The following is an 18,476-nucleotide window of genomic DNA, read 5'->3' as shown; positions in this document are numbered from 1 at the left end:
TCGTTTTCAATGCAAAAACAATAATTTTTGTAACGTGTCTGTATATCTAAGGACATGTCGATGCCATGTATTCATTTCCTTCGACATTTACATTGCTATGTGTATGAAAATAGCTATATTTTGTATTTTGGAATAAAAGCATTGTAAGGCTAAATTTCATTTTTTTAACGAAAAACTATGTCAGAATGATAATATCTTTTTATCTCAAATATCAACATACCTTGTATAACATTGTTTATTAAACTCAAACTTCTATATCACGCCTTGTCAGAAAGGAAGTCTGATTGTTTACATTTTTGATCATATTCACTTGAAAAAAAGTGGTGACACTCGAAAAAGCCCGATCAAATCACTCGAAAAACCACGAACCTAGCTACCTACCGTGATATAGTTATGCTCACGTCAAGGTCGTTAAATGAAACGGGGAAAAAACCAAAAACTTGATATTTTTCTAATATCAAACGATATCAAATTCACATAACTATCACCTGAAATAGAAATAAACGAGGAAGATTGCTACAATTAATCCAAACAAATATGGCTATTAGTTCGTTCTAAGACAAAAATATCAAGCAAACAAATACAAGTATACAAAGGAAATGGGTTTTCTTGTCCTACCATTCCGAAAGAAAGGACAACGGAGCATTACAAAGTCAACCTAAAGCCCACACGGGACCATCCTAAGTGTGGTACTGGGGTTGGGGCTATTTTTGTCCATAGCTTTCTTTGGACTTCATTTCTTTCCTCTCGGGACAAACGTAGTGAAAGGGGGAACACCACACTGACATACTTACAACTTTGATTCTAGTCAAGATAAGTTTGCACATCAAACTTTTTGAATACTAACCAAGAAGAAGTTTTTAATAATATTTCATTAAACAGGATTATCATCGTTCTCTGTCTCCTATGAAACATGGCATACAGGTCAAGGTAACCTACATTTGGATGCAAGCCGCACACCCAAGTTACATGATTGTAGGTAAACTGGTATCTGAGAACTAAGATTGGACGTGGACCGCATGGACGCCGAGGATACTCAAACAGTTCACCTTACTTCCTATAAATACTCATCTCATATTCAGTTTTCTGTTTTGTCAGTTAAAATAATTGTAAAGTACACTATAAAAACGGCGTTTGCAGTTCTGGAAGAGGTTGGAAGAGTTTCAACAAATTCGTCTGTTTTCTGAACTTTCCGTTTCTATAAAGCAACATGTATTTCCACATGGCGTCCACATTTCACAATTGATAATTTACACAAGGGCATGCGTGCTGTACATGTAAAGGAATGATAGATAGAGGAATATCTTTATCAAATAAGATATTTAAAAAGAGTTACGGAAAATAAACTTTAATATCCTCACTTAAAAATCTTATGGTCGTCTTCACGATTTGGTTGAGCATTATAGAATTTCCATTTCATAAATGGTTATGGATGTGTTCCCAATGTCGTAGCCCTAGTCCATCCTTCTTATACCAGTCAAGTTTCAGTGATTCCTTATATATAATCAACAATTTGTTTCCCAGAGAACTGCTTGTCCCTTGAACATGTTGATTGTACGAGATTTCACAGTGACTTTGATATGCTTCCGGCTTTTTATGGGGGGGGGGGGGGGGGGCGCTAACTGTCCTAAGGGAGGCCGCTCTAGTCATGCTTCAGTGATTTCTTATATGATCAACCAAGTGTTTCCCACGAAAGGGGGGTCCGGGTCTCCCAAGACCCTCCGCCCCTGGATCCGCCTATGGAAGTTCTAGAGAAGGTAAATGTATTTACTTGAGAGTGCCACTTATTGTTATATCAAACTACATATGAAATAAAAGCGTTTCTCAGTGTTGTCAAAATTAAGTGATTTTAAACAAACAAGCAAACAAAAAAAGCACCCACAAAAAAATTGAACAACAAAATACGTGTAAACTAATGTACCCAGATATGATATTTTGCTTATTTATTTCTTTGATCCATAATATATAAAAGCCTGAGTACAGTTGAAGCTATTATGAAAGTCTGTTGTTAGTCGCGCTAAATTCATTAAAAATCTTCAGAAATGGAATATTCCTCTCAAGGTTTTATTTGACAGTATACATTTCTGATGTGTATTTTGTTAAACAAATGAGTTAATTTGTCCATTTTATGCTTTAGGTTTTATTGTTGCTAAAAAAACGAGAGTTAAATCCGGAACAGAAAACCGGAATCCGAGCCAACGAGGAAGAAAATTACCTTCTCGGTTCTCATTGGTCATTGAAAAGAGAAATCATTTTAATAACAATGAATTTCATTGGCAGGTTGTATTAATGTTGGTAAACAAAAATATTAACGATTTGCATAAAGAATTCTGTATATACGTTAATTGAATTTCGTATATACGTAAATCGAATTTCGTATATACATAATTATTTCTGTATATACGTTATTATTTTCGTATATACATAATTATTTCTGTATATACGTAATTCGATTTACGTATATACGTTATTATTTCTGTATATACAGAATTCGATTTACGTATATACGTAAATCGAATTCCGTATATACAGAAATAATTATGTATATACGGAAATAAGTATTTTTGACCCTGATTCCGCGCCATAACAATGGTCAAGGAGTGAAAGATTATTAAGGCGTTTCTAACCAGACGTTTATGTTTCAATCGATAAGGCTATCTGTACATGTGTGATGTGCTGAATTGGTGAAAATTGGTCTTTCAAGGGTGTGATTCAATACAAGGATTAATATATAGTATATATCTTGCTATATAAGTCCTTGTTCTATCTAAACTTACTGTTGACTTAAGATTTTTCACGAGAATTCTCGTTGTGAATTTTTTGGAAAATTATAAAAAGTAACAAGACGAGCGGAAACGGAAAGAGAGAGAACTTCTATTATAGTCAATATAATAACAACACTGACACCGAGTAACCTTTTACAAAGATAAAAGACATATAATTATAAGAAATGTTCTTTCAAATTAGCAAATTTTCTTTACAAGGGATTTAGAAAAATATATATTGCTATCGTTGGAAAAGAAGCTTGACTGGAGTTATTTGACACTCAGGAATATAATTTGCGTATTTCCTATGATAATTAGAGAAAACATTAGACTTAGCTGTCTTTAGTGGATTGTCACAATTAATTCCTGATTAATTACAGTATTACTTAACTACGATTAAAGGTGTATAGTCTACATAATTTTGGTAAAGGAATATGTGCATACGTTAAAGTGCGTCAATTTGATATGAATACCATGTATGGCGGAATGCACAATTAAATTTCTAATGAAAACAAAAAGAACATATACCTTATCGAAGTATACGAAAGTCTAATTTAATCATAACGAATCTAGTGAGCATTATTGAAGACAGTTTTATTGATAATACAATTTAAACACAAAGAACGTACATTTTGGAAGAACACAGTACATTCAATATAATAGACGTATTTACACTTGTATGCAAATTTGTCCGCCATTACGTAAAATCACACAGGTTCCCGTAAACTTTGACATCATAATTCAAAACATTTGACGTCACAATTAAAAAGTGATTGTTGCCTGACGTCAAAAGGTGATTCGGAGTAGATCTAAGGCCATTCGGAGGCAAAATATAGCTAAATACCAAAAGTGTAAATACGTTTATAAAGAACGCATTGATCACACCGTCGTCGAGAACGCAACGACCAGTACGTCACTGAAAACGTATAAATACCAGAACGCCATTGAAAACGCAAAGACCACAACGTCATTGAGAACGCAAAGATCTTAACGTCATTGAGAATGCAACAAACGTCATTACGAACGCAAAGACCACAGCGTTATTGAGAACACAAAGACCACAACGTTGGGAACACAAAGACCACAACTCATTGAGAACGCACTGAAAACTATGTGCAACACAACCTTAATGTACATAATTGGAGCTTATAATTCTAGTAGAAACTATCATGATGTTTATGATTTTGATACACATTTGATTTCGGCTAGTGAACTGTATAGTACGAGTGTGAGTTATGTAAATGTCCAAGGTGAATTGTCACATGACACATACGCACACACTAGTATATATTTGATACTGATGCTCGTTGGTATTATAATTATAATCGGTTGCAGTGTGTTTGTTGTGAAAATTTTAACGAACATGATAATTCGAAAAACCTAAGTATCAAAATTCACGTGCATATATATCCACAGACACTTAATTGTCTCTGAAATTAATTGCTTTCCTTTGTATTAAGGTATATATATAGGGGAACAAATATTTTCAGAGACTTTTTTTTAAGTGCCTTTGTGCATAGCCATGTCAACTTTATTTGGGTACACACGAAACATTCATTATTGGACAATCGTTTTATACAATGAATACATTTAAGTGTTGATAAACCACGTTTAATTATTTGTTTGTTTTTGTTGGTTTTTTTTAATCCAGGAATGTTCGACTCTGACCGAAACAGTGAGTGAGGTCTCTCTTTTGTTTATTGTTTTATCAGCTCTTCAACGTTTGTATTAGGTGTTTGATATATTCGATAATTATTTCTTCCTCGAGCATCACTGAAGAGAAATCGATTGCCAAGATTATTATTTTCCTTTAAATTTTAAGAAGTACAAATGATCGTTAACGAAGGAATGGCAAAGGCTTTTGCGAAAAACTAATTTTTGATAAAAAAAATCTTAAAGTGGATTTACACTTGACACTATACACCTCGATCCATAACTGTAATATGATTCGGTGAAATTTTGACCAATGAAATTAATGTATCCCTCTTAATTGTTCAGGCTTTTTGCCGGCCGAAATGAAAATGTTTAATTTCTATTTTGAGTCTCTGTAAACACTGTGACGTATGGGAGTCAAATCAATGAAATGTACACTCCATAAAAGGTCTCAGTAAAACTTCAACACCAATGAAATGGAAAGATACAACATAAAAGTAAACTATTCCGTTTGTCATAAATTTTAGCATATGGAGAGCCATTTCAATTGATATTTTATAGTGTGTCTTTCTATGTTGTGATGTTACACTATTGTTTCAGATAAGGGTGAAGGTTTGGTACCATTAAAACGTTTAAACTCGCTGCAATTGTTTGCACCTGTCCTATGTCAGGAATCTGATGTTCAGTAGTTGTCGTTTGTTGATGTGGTTCATAAGTGTTTCTCGTTTCTCGTTTTTTATATAGATTAGACCGTTTGTTTTCCCGTTTGAATGGTTTTACACTAGTAATTTTTGGGGCCCTTTATAGCTTGCTGTTCGGTGTGAGCCAAGGCTCCGTGTTGAAGACCGTACTTTGACCTATAATGGTTTACTTTTATAAATTTTGACTTGGATGGAGAGTTGTCTCATTGGCACTCATACCACATCTTCTTATATCTATATAGTCGCAAGAAATACAATTGTACGCAGATTTATTCAACATTGTTGTATTCAAGAATATATATATATGAAATATGTCCGGACCTACATAATTCGAGATATCCATAAACTATTGGAGTTCCATAACTATATATTTCAGGACCTTTTAAATATTTATGGATCCCACAATTGTTTTAGGACATCCAAAATTTAATATCAGGATCTTGCATTACAAAATTTATGATATAATGGTTAATAAATTCACGAATTAAAAAATGCAGTTGGTTTTTCTGTTTAAAAAAAAGTAAAAAAAAAAAGTAATTGAAATTAACACTTTATATATCAATAAATTTCTCTAAAATTAACACTTTATCTTAAAACCTTAAACTAAAATCTGGAAACAATATCGGATTGAGCTCCTACACCATGCAAAAATCAAGAAAACCAACACCAACATACAGTCTCTTCATTCTCTACAAATTGACACACATGAACAATTATTTCATAATGTTGACGTAAGCAATTAAAGGATCGATCTTTTAATAGCGATTGGCATAGTTATTAGAAAAAAAACTTAAATTTCCTGTTAAGTTAAAATTTAGCTTTATCCTGAATACTGTCAAGGACTGAAACAGACCAAGTCAGATCATTTGCAGATTTTGTTAAGGATGGGGGATTTGGACTCAACGCTACGTGACTGACATTCGGTGTAATAATGTCCATCGGAAGTGTCACTGACACTGTCAATTATCAAGATCAAGATATACTGTTATGACCTAGCTGCGGAACCATAGCTCTTAATGCCTTATGATGTTTTTTTTACAATTTGCAGACCATAGATGAGCTACAGTTCCACAGCTACATCATGTCCATACTCATAAAAGAAAAACTAAATCAAGAAGGCGACATACAGCTCCAACCACAGACAGGGGTCTATTCAATATATTGAGCTCTTTTCTAATGGAGGTGTAAATGGTTTGAAAAATACGGGTAGACATCATTGAAACAGAACAGTTGCATGAAAACATGAGTATGATAGGATTTCCTGTAGTTTCATGCTATTTCCAACTCTATGATCTATCAAAAAAATTGGCCCCCTATTCAATATGGCTTCATTAACCTTGAAGTGGTCTATCGTCACAGGCAATTGTTATCTATCCATGGCAAGATCTACTATCCCTATATATTATGGATAGAAAACAAGTGCCTGTGCCTATCGTCCCAAGTCAATAAAATAATGAAGTTGTGAATAGATTTGTAAACAGAAACAATCACATGGGCTTGTATCAAATATGTTTTTTGGGTGGAAATATCTGCCAGTCGAATGGTATCAATTCATTATATAAAAACAATGAATAGCCTTAACAGTCATTGCTTGGTGGCAAAAGGGCAGTAATTGTATTTCAGAATTTTTTGTAACCATTTGCATTGAGGGACTAATTCCTGGTAGTCGTGCTTTCTCATGACAATCACCAAAAAAAAAATGACAGAAATGACTTTGGAAAATTTCTGGATCCTTGGACTGTGCTTGATGGTGTAAAATATTTCCAGAAATATCCATTAGTAATGATTAAGTAAGTTACAATTCCATTTGAGATGAAAATGACCTACTTCTTGTTACCTGTGTGGTCAAAGGTAGAAACAAGTCTAGTAATCTGATCGACTCTTTTGGTCTGTCTATCCATCTGTCCAAAGAAAACTTTCGTCAATGTTTTATTGCTTTCTTACCTTGCTTAAAGGGAATTATTTAATTGGTCTGCAGCTTGATAATGTTGAGTTGTAGAAAGTAAGCAATTTTATCCACTTCCTGTTTGCTAATGGTGTTAAATCAGTTTTAGATGCCCACAAATATCATCTTTTGTCAATTTAGGTCAAATATCATAAAAGTAAATTGTACAAAAAGAAAGTTACAACCAAAGACACAAAACAGCAAACAAAACATGGTCTAGATAGCCTTAAGTACTTAAAATTGTGGGGTTAGACTAGTATTATGTGGGCAAATAGGTATCTCATTTACCTATCAACACCATTTATTGTAAAAGTGAAAAACACTCAATAAAAATAGAGAAGCTGAAAATATCAAAGGCATACCAAATACATATAACTTGAACAGTTAGCTACCAACAGCATGATCAACAACTTGATCTTAGGCAATAAAAGATGACATCAAATTTTAAAGTAGGGTAAAAAAATATGCTTCCTATTAAGGGAGCTACATGTATTGTAGCTAGGCTAGCCAGAGCTCTGTCAAAAATTATCAAGCTGTTTATGTTATTATATATCTCTCTTTTTTTTCATGTCTTTTTTATTATTGTATTGTTTTACTTGTATTTTAGTGGACTTTTGTGATCGAGTGATCAAACAAAGATGCCTGGATTTCAGTGCCAGACTTGTAATGTTAGTTTAAATTCCCAGGAACAGTTAGGTCAACACAGGGCTGGTGCCAAGCACCTCAAGAAGATGAAAGAAAAAGGCATAGGTTTGGCACCAGGTATGAATTAAAGTGTAAACATGCTAAACAAGTATTCACCTGCAGTACACATAGAGTGACATTTTGTCTGTAATGGTGTTCATGGTGTTAGTGTGTTTAATTTCTATGGGAAATCATGCATGCAAGCAAAATAAAATGTTTGAAATTGTGGTCCAATTCTGAGATGGTTTCATGCATATTTCTTTTGATTTTACTCTAATGCAAGATTATATCTGAAATTTCAATTAAATTGCTCCAAGTGTAGAAAAAATGTGAGTAAATTTGAACATGTTGAAAGGAATGTAAAAAGTCTGCCATCAATTCAACATTTGTTAAAAGACGAGACCAAAAATCTTAGATAATAACAAATTGCAACCACTGAAGACAAACCTGACTTTGTACAGGCACAATAATATTTAGCTGGTTAAATAAGTGTTTAGAGATCTCAACCCTCCAAATTTTAAAATCTGTCAGTGGAATAGCAAAAGATACATAAAAGAACATTTAAAATCAGTGTAGGAAAAACACTTAAACTAATTTTTTTTCTCGGATTAGAAACTAAGAGATCTTATCCTGGCATATTTATGCCAATGAATCCCTTGCTTCATTAAAATTTTTATCATGTTTATATTTACAGTGGTTAAAAAATAGATGAAATCCAAGATACAGATTTAGCAAGTTTAGCTCTGAAATCAGGACCCTCAAAGTCAGTTTGACCTATTTAATTGAAATTGCCTTTACTTAATAAATGAAAGACAAGAATTTATTAAGCCATTCTTATCAATAGAACTGGCACTTTTATATATAACTTAAAAGCTGAATTTCCGGACAATTTTTGTTTTTTTTTATAACATTACCAGTCTGAATGTCCTGCAGCATTATATCCTTTAGATATATTACAAAATGTATTCACTAACAAAATAATTAGGGTATATTTATATTGTTTTCTGTCATACAGACATGGTAAAGTAATTTTTAGGTTGATTTACTTAAGTGATTATTGATTAATGATCAATATAGATCTGTATCTCTGAACATTTTTGAAAATAAAAATGAGAACTTCTAAATGCATTTTTCAGTTTAATGGATAATAAAATATGTTCCTGTACATTTTATTTCAGGGCAGTAGAATACAGAATCAACTTTAATAGTGTTTGGCTGTTTGATGGTATGCAATGGAATATTTCTTTTAAAACCTTTGGTATTCTGTAGTATTGAGGTGGAATTCTATATTTAATTAACGGAAAAGCTATTTAATGAAGATATTGAATTTAAATCTGATAATGACTTACAGAAAAGAAGATTGAATACAATCTGATTAAAATACATAAACTGTGTCCATGCTTAGCTTACAAGGATCAGACAATGCTCCATTCTACATTGTTTTATTAAAAGTACTTTCAGGATCCTTTGGTTTTCAGGTTGTGGTGATACATGTCTTAAAAAAAAAGTAGAACATAGTGTTGTCAGATCTTTGTAATAAATGGATGGACACCATGGGCACTGGATCTGTTTTTTAATCAGATTGATTACAATAATTCTGTTCTTGATATTTAAAGCATTCCAAGTTCAATGCAACTTTTTCAAAGGTTTTGAAATAGTCCATTGCTTTAGATAAAAAATGAAGTCTTTTTCAAATGATTAATTAAGAGTGATCATCATGATATTTATATAACTGTAAATTCAGAAATTGATGCATGCATTTATTATTGTGGATCTCTGTTTACTGGTAAAAAAAGTAATATATGTCATTAATGCCTCCAAAATTTTTGTGAAGGAAAATCACTTCTGAAATTTTGAACGCAAGTTTATATTATTGCAAACATGATGCTATTACATTGATAAAAGCATTGCAATAATTTCTGAATTTACAGTAATATGTTGATCTATGTCCTTATTCTTTATTTATACAAATTAACAGTTGGATTTCATATATATGACATGTTTGAGAAAGTGAATTCCAACAGATTTATTAAACAGAGGAATATTAGTTGTAAAAATGATTGAATTTCTGATATATTTGATGCTGGTTGATATACATGTAATACTGTGGATTCGTTATAATTTGTTGTTTACCAATTTTTGTGGATTTCGTGAGTATATAGATTAACTACTAATTTAAATGTTCAACGAAGTACAAATTTGCTTTTTGGTATGTATGCAGACGAAAATGCAATTTGTCCTTAAATCCACGATAATTGGTATCCAAGAAAATAGATTAATCCACAGAACACCATCAATATATATTTTCAGAGAAAGATGACTTGCCTGCTGTTGAACCTAAACTCTACGGAACTTTTGTTGCATCTAAACTGACTCCTGTAATAGGAAATGTTGGGAAGATAGACTTGAGTAACAAGCCTTTGTTTCCCCCTCCTCCTCCCCCACCTCCACCTCATCTGATGGCACAGAGTGCTCTGAAACAACCTCAGCCAATGGCACAGGTTGGACCTCCAACAACTAACATAAAGCCACAAGCTCCACCACCTCCACCTCACCTGATGCCAATGGGTGCACCACCACGACCCCCATCTCAACTATGTGCACCACTGAGACAAAAAAGATTCAGTGATGAACCACCAGACAATGGACAAACAGGAGCAATAGATCAGCAGACAGTTAATTCTCTTCAGGGAATCACTCCTGTGATGAAAGCTGTGGTGAATAATGCTCTAGGAAACCTTCCATTGAAGAGAAAGCTACACATCAGTAGATGTGATGCGTGTGATATTGAATTCAATGCAGAATCACAAGAAAGACAACATTATGATGGAAAGAAACATGCTAAAAGAATGAGGACCTTGGCATTAGAAAACAAACCAGGAGGTAATATAACTGAATTATCTCCCCTTTTGCACACCAAACCTAACTTTACCAACTAACCTCTCTATATATTTTATTCATACAAAGAGTTATCAATATAGATACTTGCATTAAAACTTGAGCATGCGATCCTAAATAAACTTCTAAACATTTTTTGTTATTTGGAGAATTTGGTTTAAGCAAAACTTTGATAGTTTCTATATTATATCATATTTCTGTTTTTTGTCGAGCCTTCGACTTTAGTCGAAAAAGCGAGACATAGCGATCCTACATTTCGGCGGCGGCGGCGGCGTCCACAAATATTCACTCTGTGGTTAAAGTTTTTGAAATTTTAATAACTTTCTTAAACTATCCTGGATTTGTACCAAATTTGGACAGAAGCTTGTTTATGATCAAAAGCTAGTATCTAGAAGGAAATTTTGTTAACATTTGTACCTGTTTATCCGTATATTACTTATAAATGGACTTAGTTTTTCTTCCAGTTAACATTCTGCAGTTAAAGTTTTTAAAACATTTATTAGATTCATAAACTATCCTGGATTTATACCAAACTTTGACAGAAGCTTCTTACAATCAAAAGATAGTATCTAAAGGAATATTTTTATTGATTTTTTTCCTCATTTTTGTTGAGCCTGCGATTAACAGAAAAAGTAGGCGAGACACTGGGTTCCGCGGAACCCTTACAAATTTTTTATGTTGTACATGTAAATGATTTGGAGCTTGACAAATTACATAGACACTCTGTCTTTTTTTTTTAAGCAGATTTTTATGGTCCCGCCATAGCGGTGGGGGCATTAAGATTTACCCTCGTCCGTTTGTACGTATGTACGTCCGTCCGTACGTCCCAAAATTGGTTTCCGTTCTCTAACTTGAGTTTGCCTCAACCAAATGTTATGAAACTTATACACAATGCTTTGTACCACAAAACACAGATCAAGTTTGAATTTTGGTGGCGTCACTTTAACTGTTCTAGAGTTATGTCCCTTTATAAATGGAAAAATAGCAAAATATTTAGTTTCTGTTCTATAACTTAAGTTTGCCTCAACTAAATGTTATGAAACTTATACACAATGCTTATTACCACAAAACACAGATCAAGTTTGAATTTTGGTGGCGTCACTTTTACTGTTATGCCCCTTTATAAATGAAAAATTGCAAAATTTTTATTTTCTTCTAAATATTAAGTAATTTTTAAAATTGGAGTTATCTTCCTTTGTCCATGATTATAGTTGAATCAACTACAATCAATGCTTTATACAATGCAATGTTTAAGTTTGACTTCCACTGATAAAACACAGATCAAGTTGAATTTGGGTAGTGTCACTTTAACCATTATTGAGTTATGCCCCTTTATAAATCGAAAGATTGCAAAATTTTTAGTTTCCATTCTGTAACTTAAGTTTGCCCCAACCAAACATTATGAAACCTATACACAATATTCATTACCACAAAACTAAGATCAAGTACAAATTTTTTGTTTCCGTTTTCTAACTTTAGTTTGCCTCAACCATATGCTATGAAACTTATACACAATGCTTATTACTACATAATACAGATTAAGTACGAAATTTGGTGGCGACACTTTTACCATTCTTGAGTTATGTCCATTTATAAACACAAAAATTGCTGAATTTTTCGTTTCCGTTCTCTAACTTTAGTTTGTCTCAACCAAATGTTATAAAACTTATACACAACCGTTCTAGAGTTATGCGTGTTTACAAATAGAAAAATTGCTGAATTTTTAGTTTCTGTTTTCTACTTAAGTTAGCCTCAACCAAATGTTATGAGACTTACACACAATGCTTATTACCACAAAACTCAGATCAAGTTCAAATTTGGTAGCGTCAATTTTACCGTTCTTCAGTTATGTCCCTTTATAACTATATGATATGCAAGCGGGGGGCATCAGCTGTGTCCACATATGGACACTATCCACATTTATTTTATTATTTGTAAGGTTGCTGTCAATTGCTGAATTAACCCATGTCAGTCCTGTCATTCTCAAATCACAAAGTTGTCATGCATTATTGTCATTATGCCTGCATATATTGATCAGACTTTTGGTAAATAAGTTTATAAGAGATGCGAAATATACCAAAGGGACATTCAGTATATAATTATCACTTTGAGATATTTTGATTTTAGTTCTTTTTGACCATATTTTGATGCTAAATTACATGAAAATTGTACTCGTGTGGACTTTTTTTGTAACGCCTGCAGATCTAAAGTTGATTTTTGGTACATCAGTGTATAATGATGAATTATACTATTGCAGATAGATATAAAAATTAAGAGATGTGGTATGATTGCCAATGAGACAACAATCCACCAAAGTTCAAATTAAGTGGATGTAAGCAATTATAGGCAACTGTATGGCCTTCAACAATGTTAAAAACCCATACAGTATAGTCGGCTATAAAAGGCCCAACATGAAAAATATGAAGCAATTCAATTGAGAAAACCATGAAAACTAACGGCCTAATTTATAACAAAACAATTTATGAAAAACAAATATGACAGACAACCACTGAAGAACAGGCTCCTGACTTGGGACAGGCACATAAAGAATGTGTTGGGGTTTAACATGTTTGTGAGTGCTCAACCCTCCCCTAACCTGGGACAGAGGTGTATCAGCACAACATAAGAACAAATTATAAAAATTAGTTAAAAAAGTGTATGCATTTAGTCTGGTTTGTCTACTTTTAATGAAATTTAAAATTGAAATTTTATTTGTAGTGTTGTTTTGTAATACTGATTGAATAACTTTTCTGTCCATTCAACAAATCCATAGTGAACTTCTATGCTTCGCCATATGAGTTACACAAAAAATGTGTGAATACAGTGTTGCCAGTGTATTCTGTTCAACACCTCACCAATCATATGTATTCACAGAAATGTACATTTAACAATCAGCCATTTTAGAATCTAAAGAACTGTGGGTAATTTCATTGTTTGTCGTACACCAAAATGAAAAAAAAAGTCACGTCATTGGTTTAATTTCCATTGTTTATGATGTTTTTAACCAATCATGACGCTGGGATGCAGGTGGGGAAATCTGTGTTGTAATGAGACACACAGTTAAAGTAGTAATGCTCATGAGATAGGGATGTTTACTTTTTTTTTACATGCCGTACATTAAATATTTGAAAACATATTAAGATATATATTTCTTTGAAAAAATTATGATTACATGCCTATTGTTGGATATTGGATAATAAACTATATTAATCTGTTGGTAAACTTGTAATTAATAATAGATTTATTAATTTTGTAAATTCATTTAGTTAATAATTTTGTGAATTAATTTCAGGTGAAGTATCGCCATCAGTACTACAAGCTAGTGGATTTACCTGTCAGTTTTGTGATGTACTGCTGAATTCATTGGAGCAGTTGGAACAACATAGATTTGGTAAGGAACTGTACTATAATATATATATATAGACTGTAAATAATGAAGTTTAACATGACGGGTGCCACATGTGGAGCAGGATCTGCTTACCCTTCCTAAGCACCTGAGATCACCTCTGTTTTTTTGGTGGGGTTCGTGTTGCTCAGTCGTAAGTGTTCTATGTTGTGATTTGTGTACTTTTTTTTGTCTTTTCATTGTTTTTTCATTTTTGCCATGGCTTTGTCAGTTTGTTTTTGACTTATGAGTTTTTGTATTTTTCACCTCTCTTTTAAATCAACAAATTCCCTATATAAACACAAAAAGCAGTTAAAACATGTTAGTTCCTAAGAAGTATTTACAGGACTGATAGGTTAATTTGTATATAAATCTACTGTTTCCATTGCCTGTAAAATGGAAAAATTTTATTAAACAAAAATGATGAAGGTAAGTATATATAAAGATTAGACTGTAGGAAATATTTTTAGGGGTGGAAGGATTTTTTTTTGGGACATCAGGATTAAGCCTGTTTTTTTGTGGGAATTCGAATTTAGGCCTTTATTTTCGCAGGAATTCAGGATTTACCCTTATTGACTCTGGAATTAATGATTAATTTTTCAGGATCCAGGAAAGAATGCTTTTTTTTTCTTCCAAAATTCGGGATGACATCCCTCCTAACCCCCTTCTAGATGTTTTTTTTTTTTAATTTCTACAAATTATATGACTGTATAAATAACATATTGATTATTATCTATATTAAAGACAGTCAACAGTTCACAAAATACCACACAGAAAACTAAAGATTTAACAACATCAACCAAAAACTAGGGGTGCAGATGATCCAGTCCCTGCTCCACTAGTTGGTACCATTTGTGTTATTCAGTTCAAGTAAATATCAGGTGATAAGTGGCACTGAATGATTTCAAAAAAGAGGAAGGGATCATGTCATGCAACAAGTGGAACAATTCATGGTCATCTGTAAAATGGAAAAAAAACACTTTATAAATTTCATGAGCAAAGCCAAGGGTACATAAGAACCAAAACAGATGAAGAGTTATTTTACCAAAATGGACCTAAAAATGATAGCCAAAATCTAACTTTATGACAAAAGTTAAATATATGTTCATTCTCTATTCATGTTAAATATATAGAACTAATTTTTACTAGTTATAAAGAAGGTGATCAGAACAAGGAGATTCACAATTCCTGTTTCTTATTTCACTTCAATACAAAAAGTCATTTTTTAATTGATATATTTTCCATTAAATCATAGATTAATTATATAGTTGTTAATGTTTTGATAGGCTCTAAACACCAGAAGAAAGTAGCTGCAGCAAAGACTAAAACACCTACTGGTTCAGAGGACAAAAGTCCACAGGAGAACGATCTCAGTGTATGACATTTCAGTCTTACAATCCAGAGCCATGTTATCTACTGGCAGAATAGACAAAGATTTAGATCTATAAAATTGCAGTATTATGTGATACTGTAAATTTAAGTATTATTAATGCAAAAAATGTGCCGGTATTGGGTTCGCAACAATAAAAACTTGCATTTATAATTTCAGTAGTGATTTACCTTCATTATATTTTTGCAATCACGTTAATTAGACTTTACATTTTTGCCAATAGTAAAGGATTTGCAATTGCAATAATAAATGCACGCAATAATTTCTGAATTTACAGTATTCAAATCTAAAAGTTTAGAGAGAGATCTTAGATATGATTGATTGATTGATTGTTGCTTGCAGTACTCTCTATAATATGAGAATGGTCTTAACATATTAAATCATTGTTATCTTTAATAATTTTGTTAACTTAGAAAAGTGTAACCTTCCAAAATCAGAAACATGTAAAAGATTGGGGAAATTTCTTTCAAACCATTGAAATGTTTAATGTTAAATAAATTGTGTGTAACAATCATATCCGGTAATGTTCAGAGGATACAAAATGTTTTGTTCAATGTCACATGGAATAATATCGATCAATCAAATATTCAATCACCTATCAATATTTACATTCAGTGGAAATATTTCATGTGTTTGTTTTTGACTCGCCTGTGACGAAAGTTGTGGAAAGCGAGACATAGGGATTGCTTTTCCAGCGACGGCAACTTCGACGATGATGACGGCGACAACAATTGTTAAGTTTTCTGCTTAAGTTAGTTTGATAGGAGCTACTTGTGATAGATCATTGATATTTTATAGAAAGTTGCATTACTATCATTACATATCAATTTGATGACTATTTTGAGGCCCTGCCCCCTGTGTCATGGTCCAGTGACTTTGAATTGATTAGCAATTTTCAATGTTAAGTTTCCTGCTTAAGTTAGTTTGATAGGATCTATTTGTAATACTGGTAGATCAATGATATTTTGTATGAAGTCACATTACTATCAGTACATTTCAGTTTGACGACTATTAACGAGGGTCTGCCCTAAGGACATGGTCCAGTACACTTTGAATTAATTAGCAATTTTCAATGTTTAGTTCTCTGCCTAAGTTATATTGATAGGAACTACTAACAATTAGACAACAATATTTTCTATAAAGTTACATTGCTGTCTGTATATCTCAGTTGTCAACCATTTTCTGGCCCTGCCCACTAGTTCATGGTCCAGCAACTGAAATAACAAGCAAGCAATGTTGCTGTCCATCAGATTGTCCTTTTCTGAATCTTATGCCAACAGGCGAGACATATCTCTGTGTCAACAGTTTCTTATTAATACGGTTGTGTATTGCACTAAGAATTATAATGTCACCTTTTATTTTTAAACAATATGAGTTTTTCTCATCACTTTGCGTCTGGCATCGTCATTAACTTTTACAAAACTCTTCTCGTCTGAAACTATGGCCCGAATTTAACTAGACTTGGGACACAATCATCATAAGGGTATCTTGTTTTAAAAAATATGTCTGATGACCCCCACCTGCTAACTAACATGGCCAACATGGCTAAAAAAAGATAGGGGTAAAATGCAAGTTTTTATACGACCGCAAAAAGAGTTTGTGGTCGTATATTGGTATGACAATGGCGTCTTCGTCGTCGTCCGAAGACACATTGGTTTTCGCACTCTAACTTTAGTTAAAGTGAATGGATCTCTATGAAATTTTACCACATGGTTCAATACCACAAAAGGAAGGTTGGGATTGAATTTGGGGGTTATGGTACCAACGGTTAAGGAATTAGGGGCCAAAAAGGGGCCAAAAATAAGCATTTTTGTAACTTCCAGACATAACTTGTGTGTTAGTGTATGGATCTCTCTGACATTGTACCACAAGGTTCCATATCACAAAGGGAATGCTGTGATTGATTTTGGGGGTAATTGCCTCAAAATTTTAGGAATAAGGGGCCAAAAAAGGGGCAAAAAACAAGTATTTTTCTAGTTTCACGATAAAAACTTGTGTGTAAGTGTATGGATCTTTCTGAAATTGTAATACAAGGTTCCATATCACAAAGGGAAATCTGGAATTGAGTTTGGGGGTAATTGCCCAAAACGTTTAGGAAAAAGGGGCCAAAAAGGGGCCGAAAATAAGCATTTTCTTAGTTTCCAGACAATAACTTGTGTTCAAGTGTACGGATCTCTCTGAAATTGTACTGCAAGGTACCATACCACAAAGGGAAGGCTGGGATTGAGTTTGGAGTGATGAATTATAAGGGGGTTCAAAAAATTTGAGGGAGGGTTTTTTTTATCTTTAAAATTTTCCATTTTAAATTGGTTATTTCTGATTTATATATAAAAGCAAATAATAATGATATGGTTTGAATAGGTAAATTTAAATTTTTTAAGTTATTAGACCACATTCATTCTGTGTCAGAAACCTATGCTGTGTCAAATATTTAATCACAATCCAAATTCAGTGCTGTATCAAGCTTGAATGTTGTGTCCATACTTGCCCCAACTGTTCAGGGTTCGACCTCTGTGGTTGTATCATGCTGCGTCCAGCGGAGCATTTTATTTCTATTAGCTTGAAAACCCCTATGACTGAAAAGGTTAGTTAACTCTTTATAGAGTGATTGCCCTTTCATGATGATTTTTATCAAAAAGTGGCCATTGTTGAAGATGCAGGTGAGCAACACAAACTCTTTAGAGCCTCTAGTTGGTTGACAGGACCATTAAGAATTTTGTATATATATAACTTGTCGATTCTGTTATGAGAAAGGATAAGTATAGGCATTGTGTCTGTTATCCAATCTATTTGATTTATTTTTCAATAAAATGTTTTAAATGAAATTCACTGAAGTGCTAAGCACAGTTATAAATAATGCGTTGTTGTGTTGTTCAGACACTTGTTGATGTTCAGACACTTGTTGAATACTCTTTTTTCTACATTTGAGTTCTTGGATTAATTATTACATAGATAATACAGCTAAAAGAATATTTTTTTTCAAAAAATATTTAGACATTCATACAAAAGTTGTATTCATACAATTGTGTATTATATCATGAACAGTATTTGTGAA

The 18,476-nt window shown here is 32.9% G+C and overlaps 1 protein-coding gene across 1 annotated transcript; it reads left to right on the top strand.

Annotated features, from left to right (window-relative positions):
- Nucleotides 1-5,739: 5,739 nt before the first annotated feature.
- On the top strand, nt 5,740-16,628 carry LOC127723497 (zinc finger protein 385B-like). Its single transcript, XM_052230144.1, has 5 exons — nt 5,740-5,850; nt 7,672-7,826; nt 10,059-10,631; nt 13,939-14,037; nt 15,318-16,628. The coding sequence occupies exons 2-5, from the start codon at nt 7,703-7,705 to the stop codon at nt 15,410-15,412; spliced, it is 891 nt and encodes a 296-aa protein (XP_052086104.1). The 5' UTR covers nt 5,740-5,850; nt 7,672-7,702; the 3' UTR covers nt 15,413-16,628.
- Nucleotides 16,629-18,476: the final 1,848 nt, after the last annotated feature.

This window comes from Mytilus californianus, unplaced genomic scaffold, assembly GCF_021869535.1.
Source record: "Mytilus californianus isolate M0D057914Y unplaced genomic scaffold, xbMytCali1.0.p SCAF_13, whole genome shotgun sequence".
NCBI lineage: Eukaryota > Metazoa > Mollusca > Bivalvia > Mytilida > Mytilidae > Mytilus > Mytilus californianus.
The sequence above is the reverse complement of the archived record's forward strand: the minus strand, read 5'-3'. Positions and strand labels throughout refer to the sequence as shown.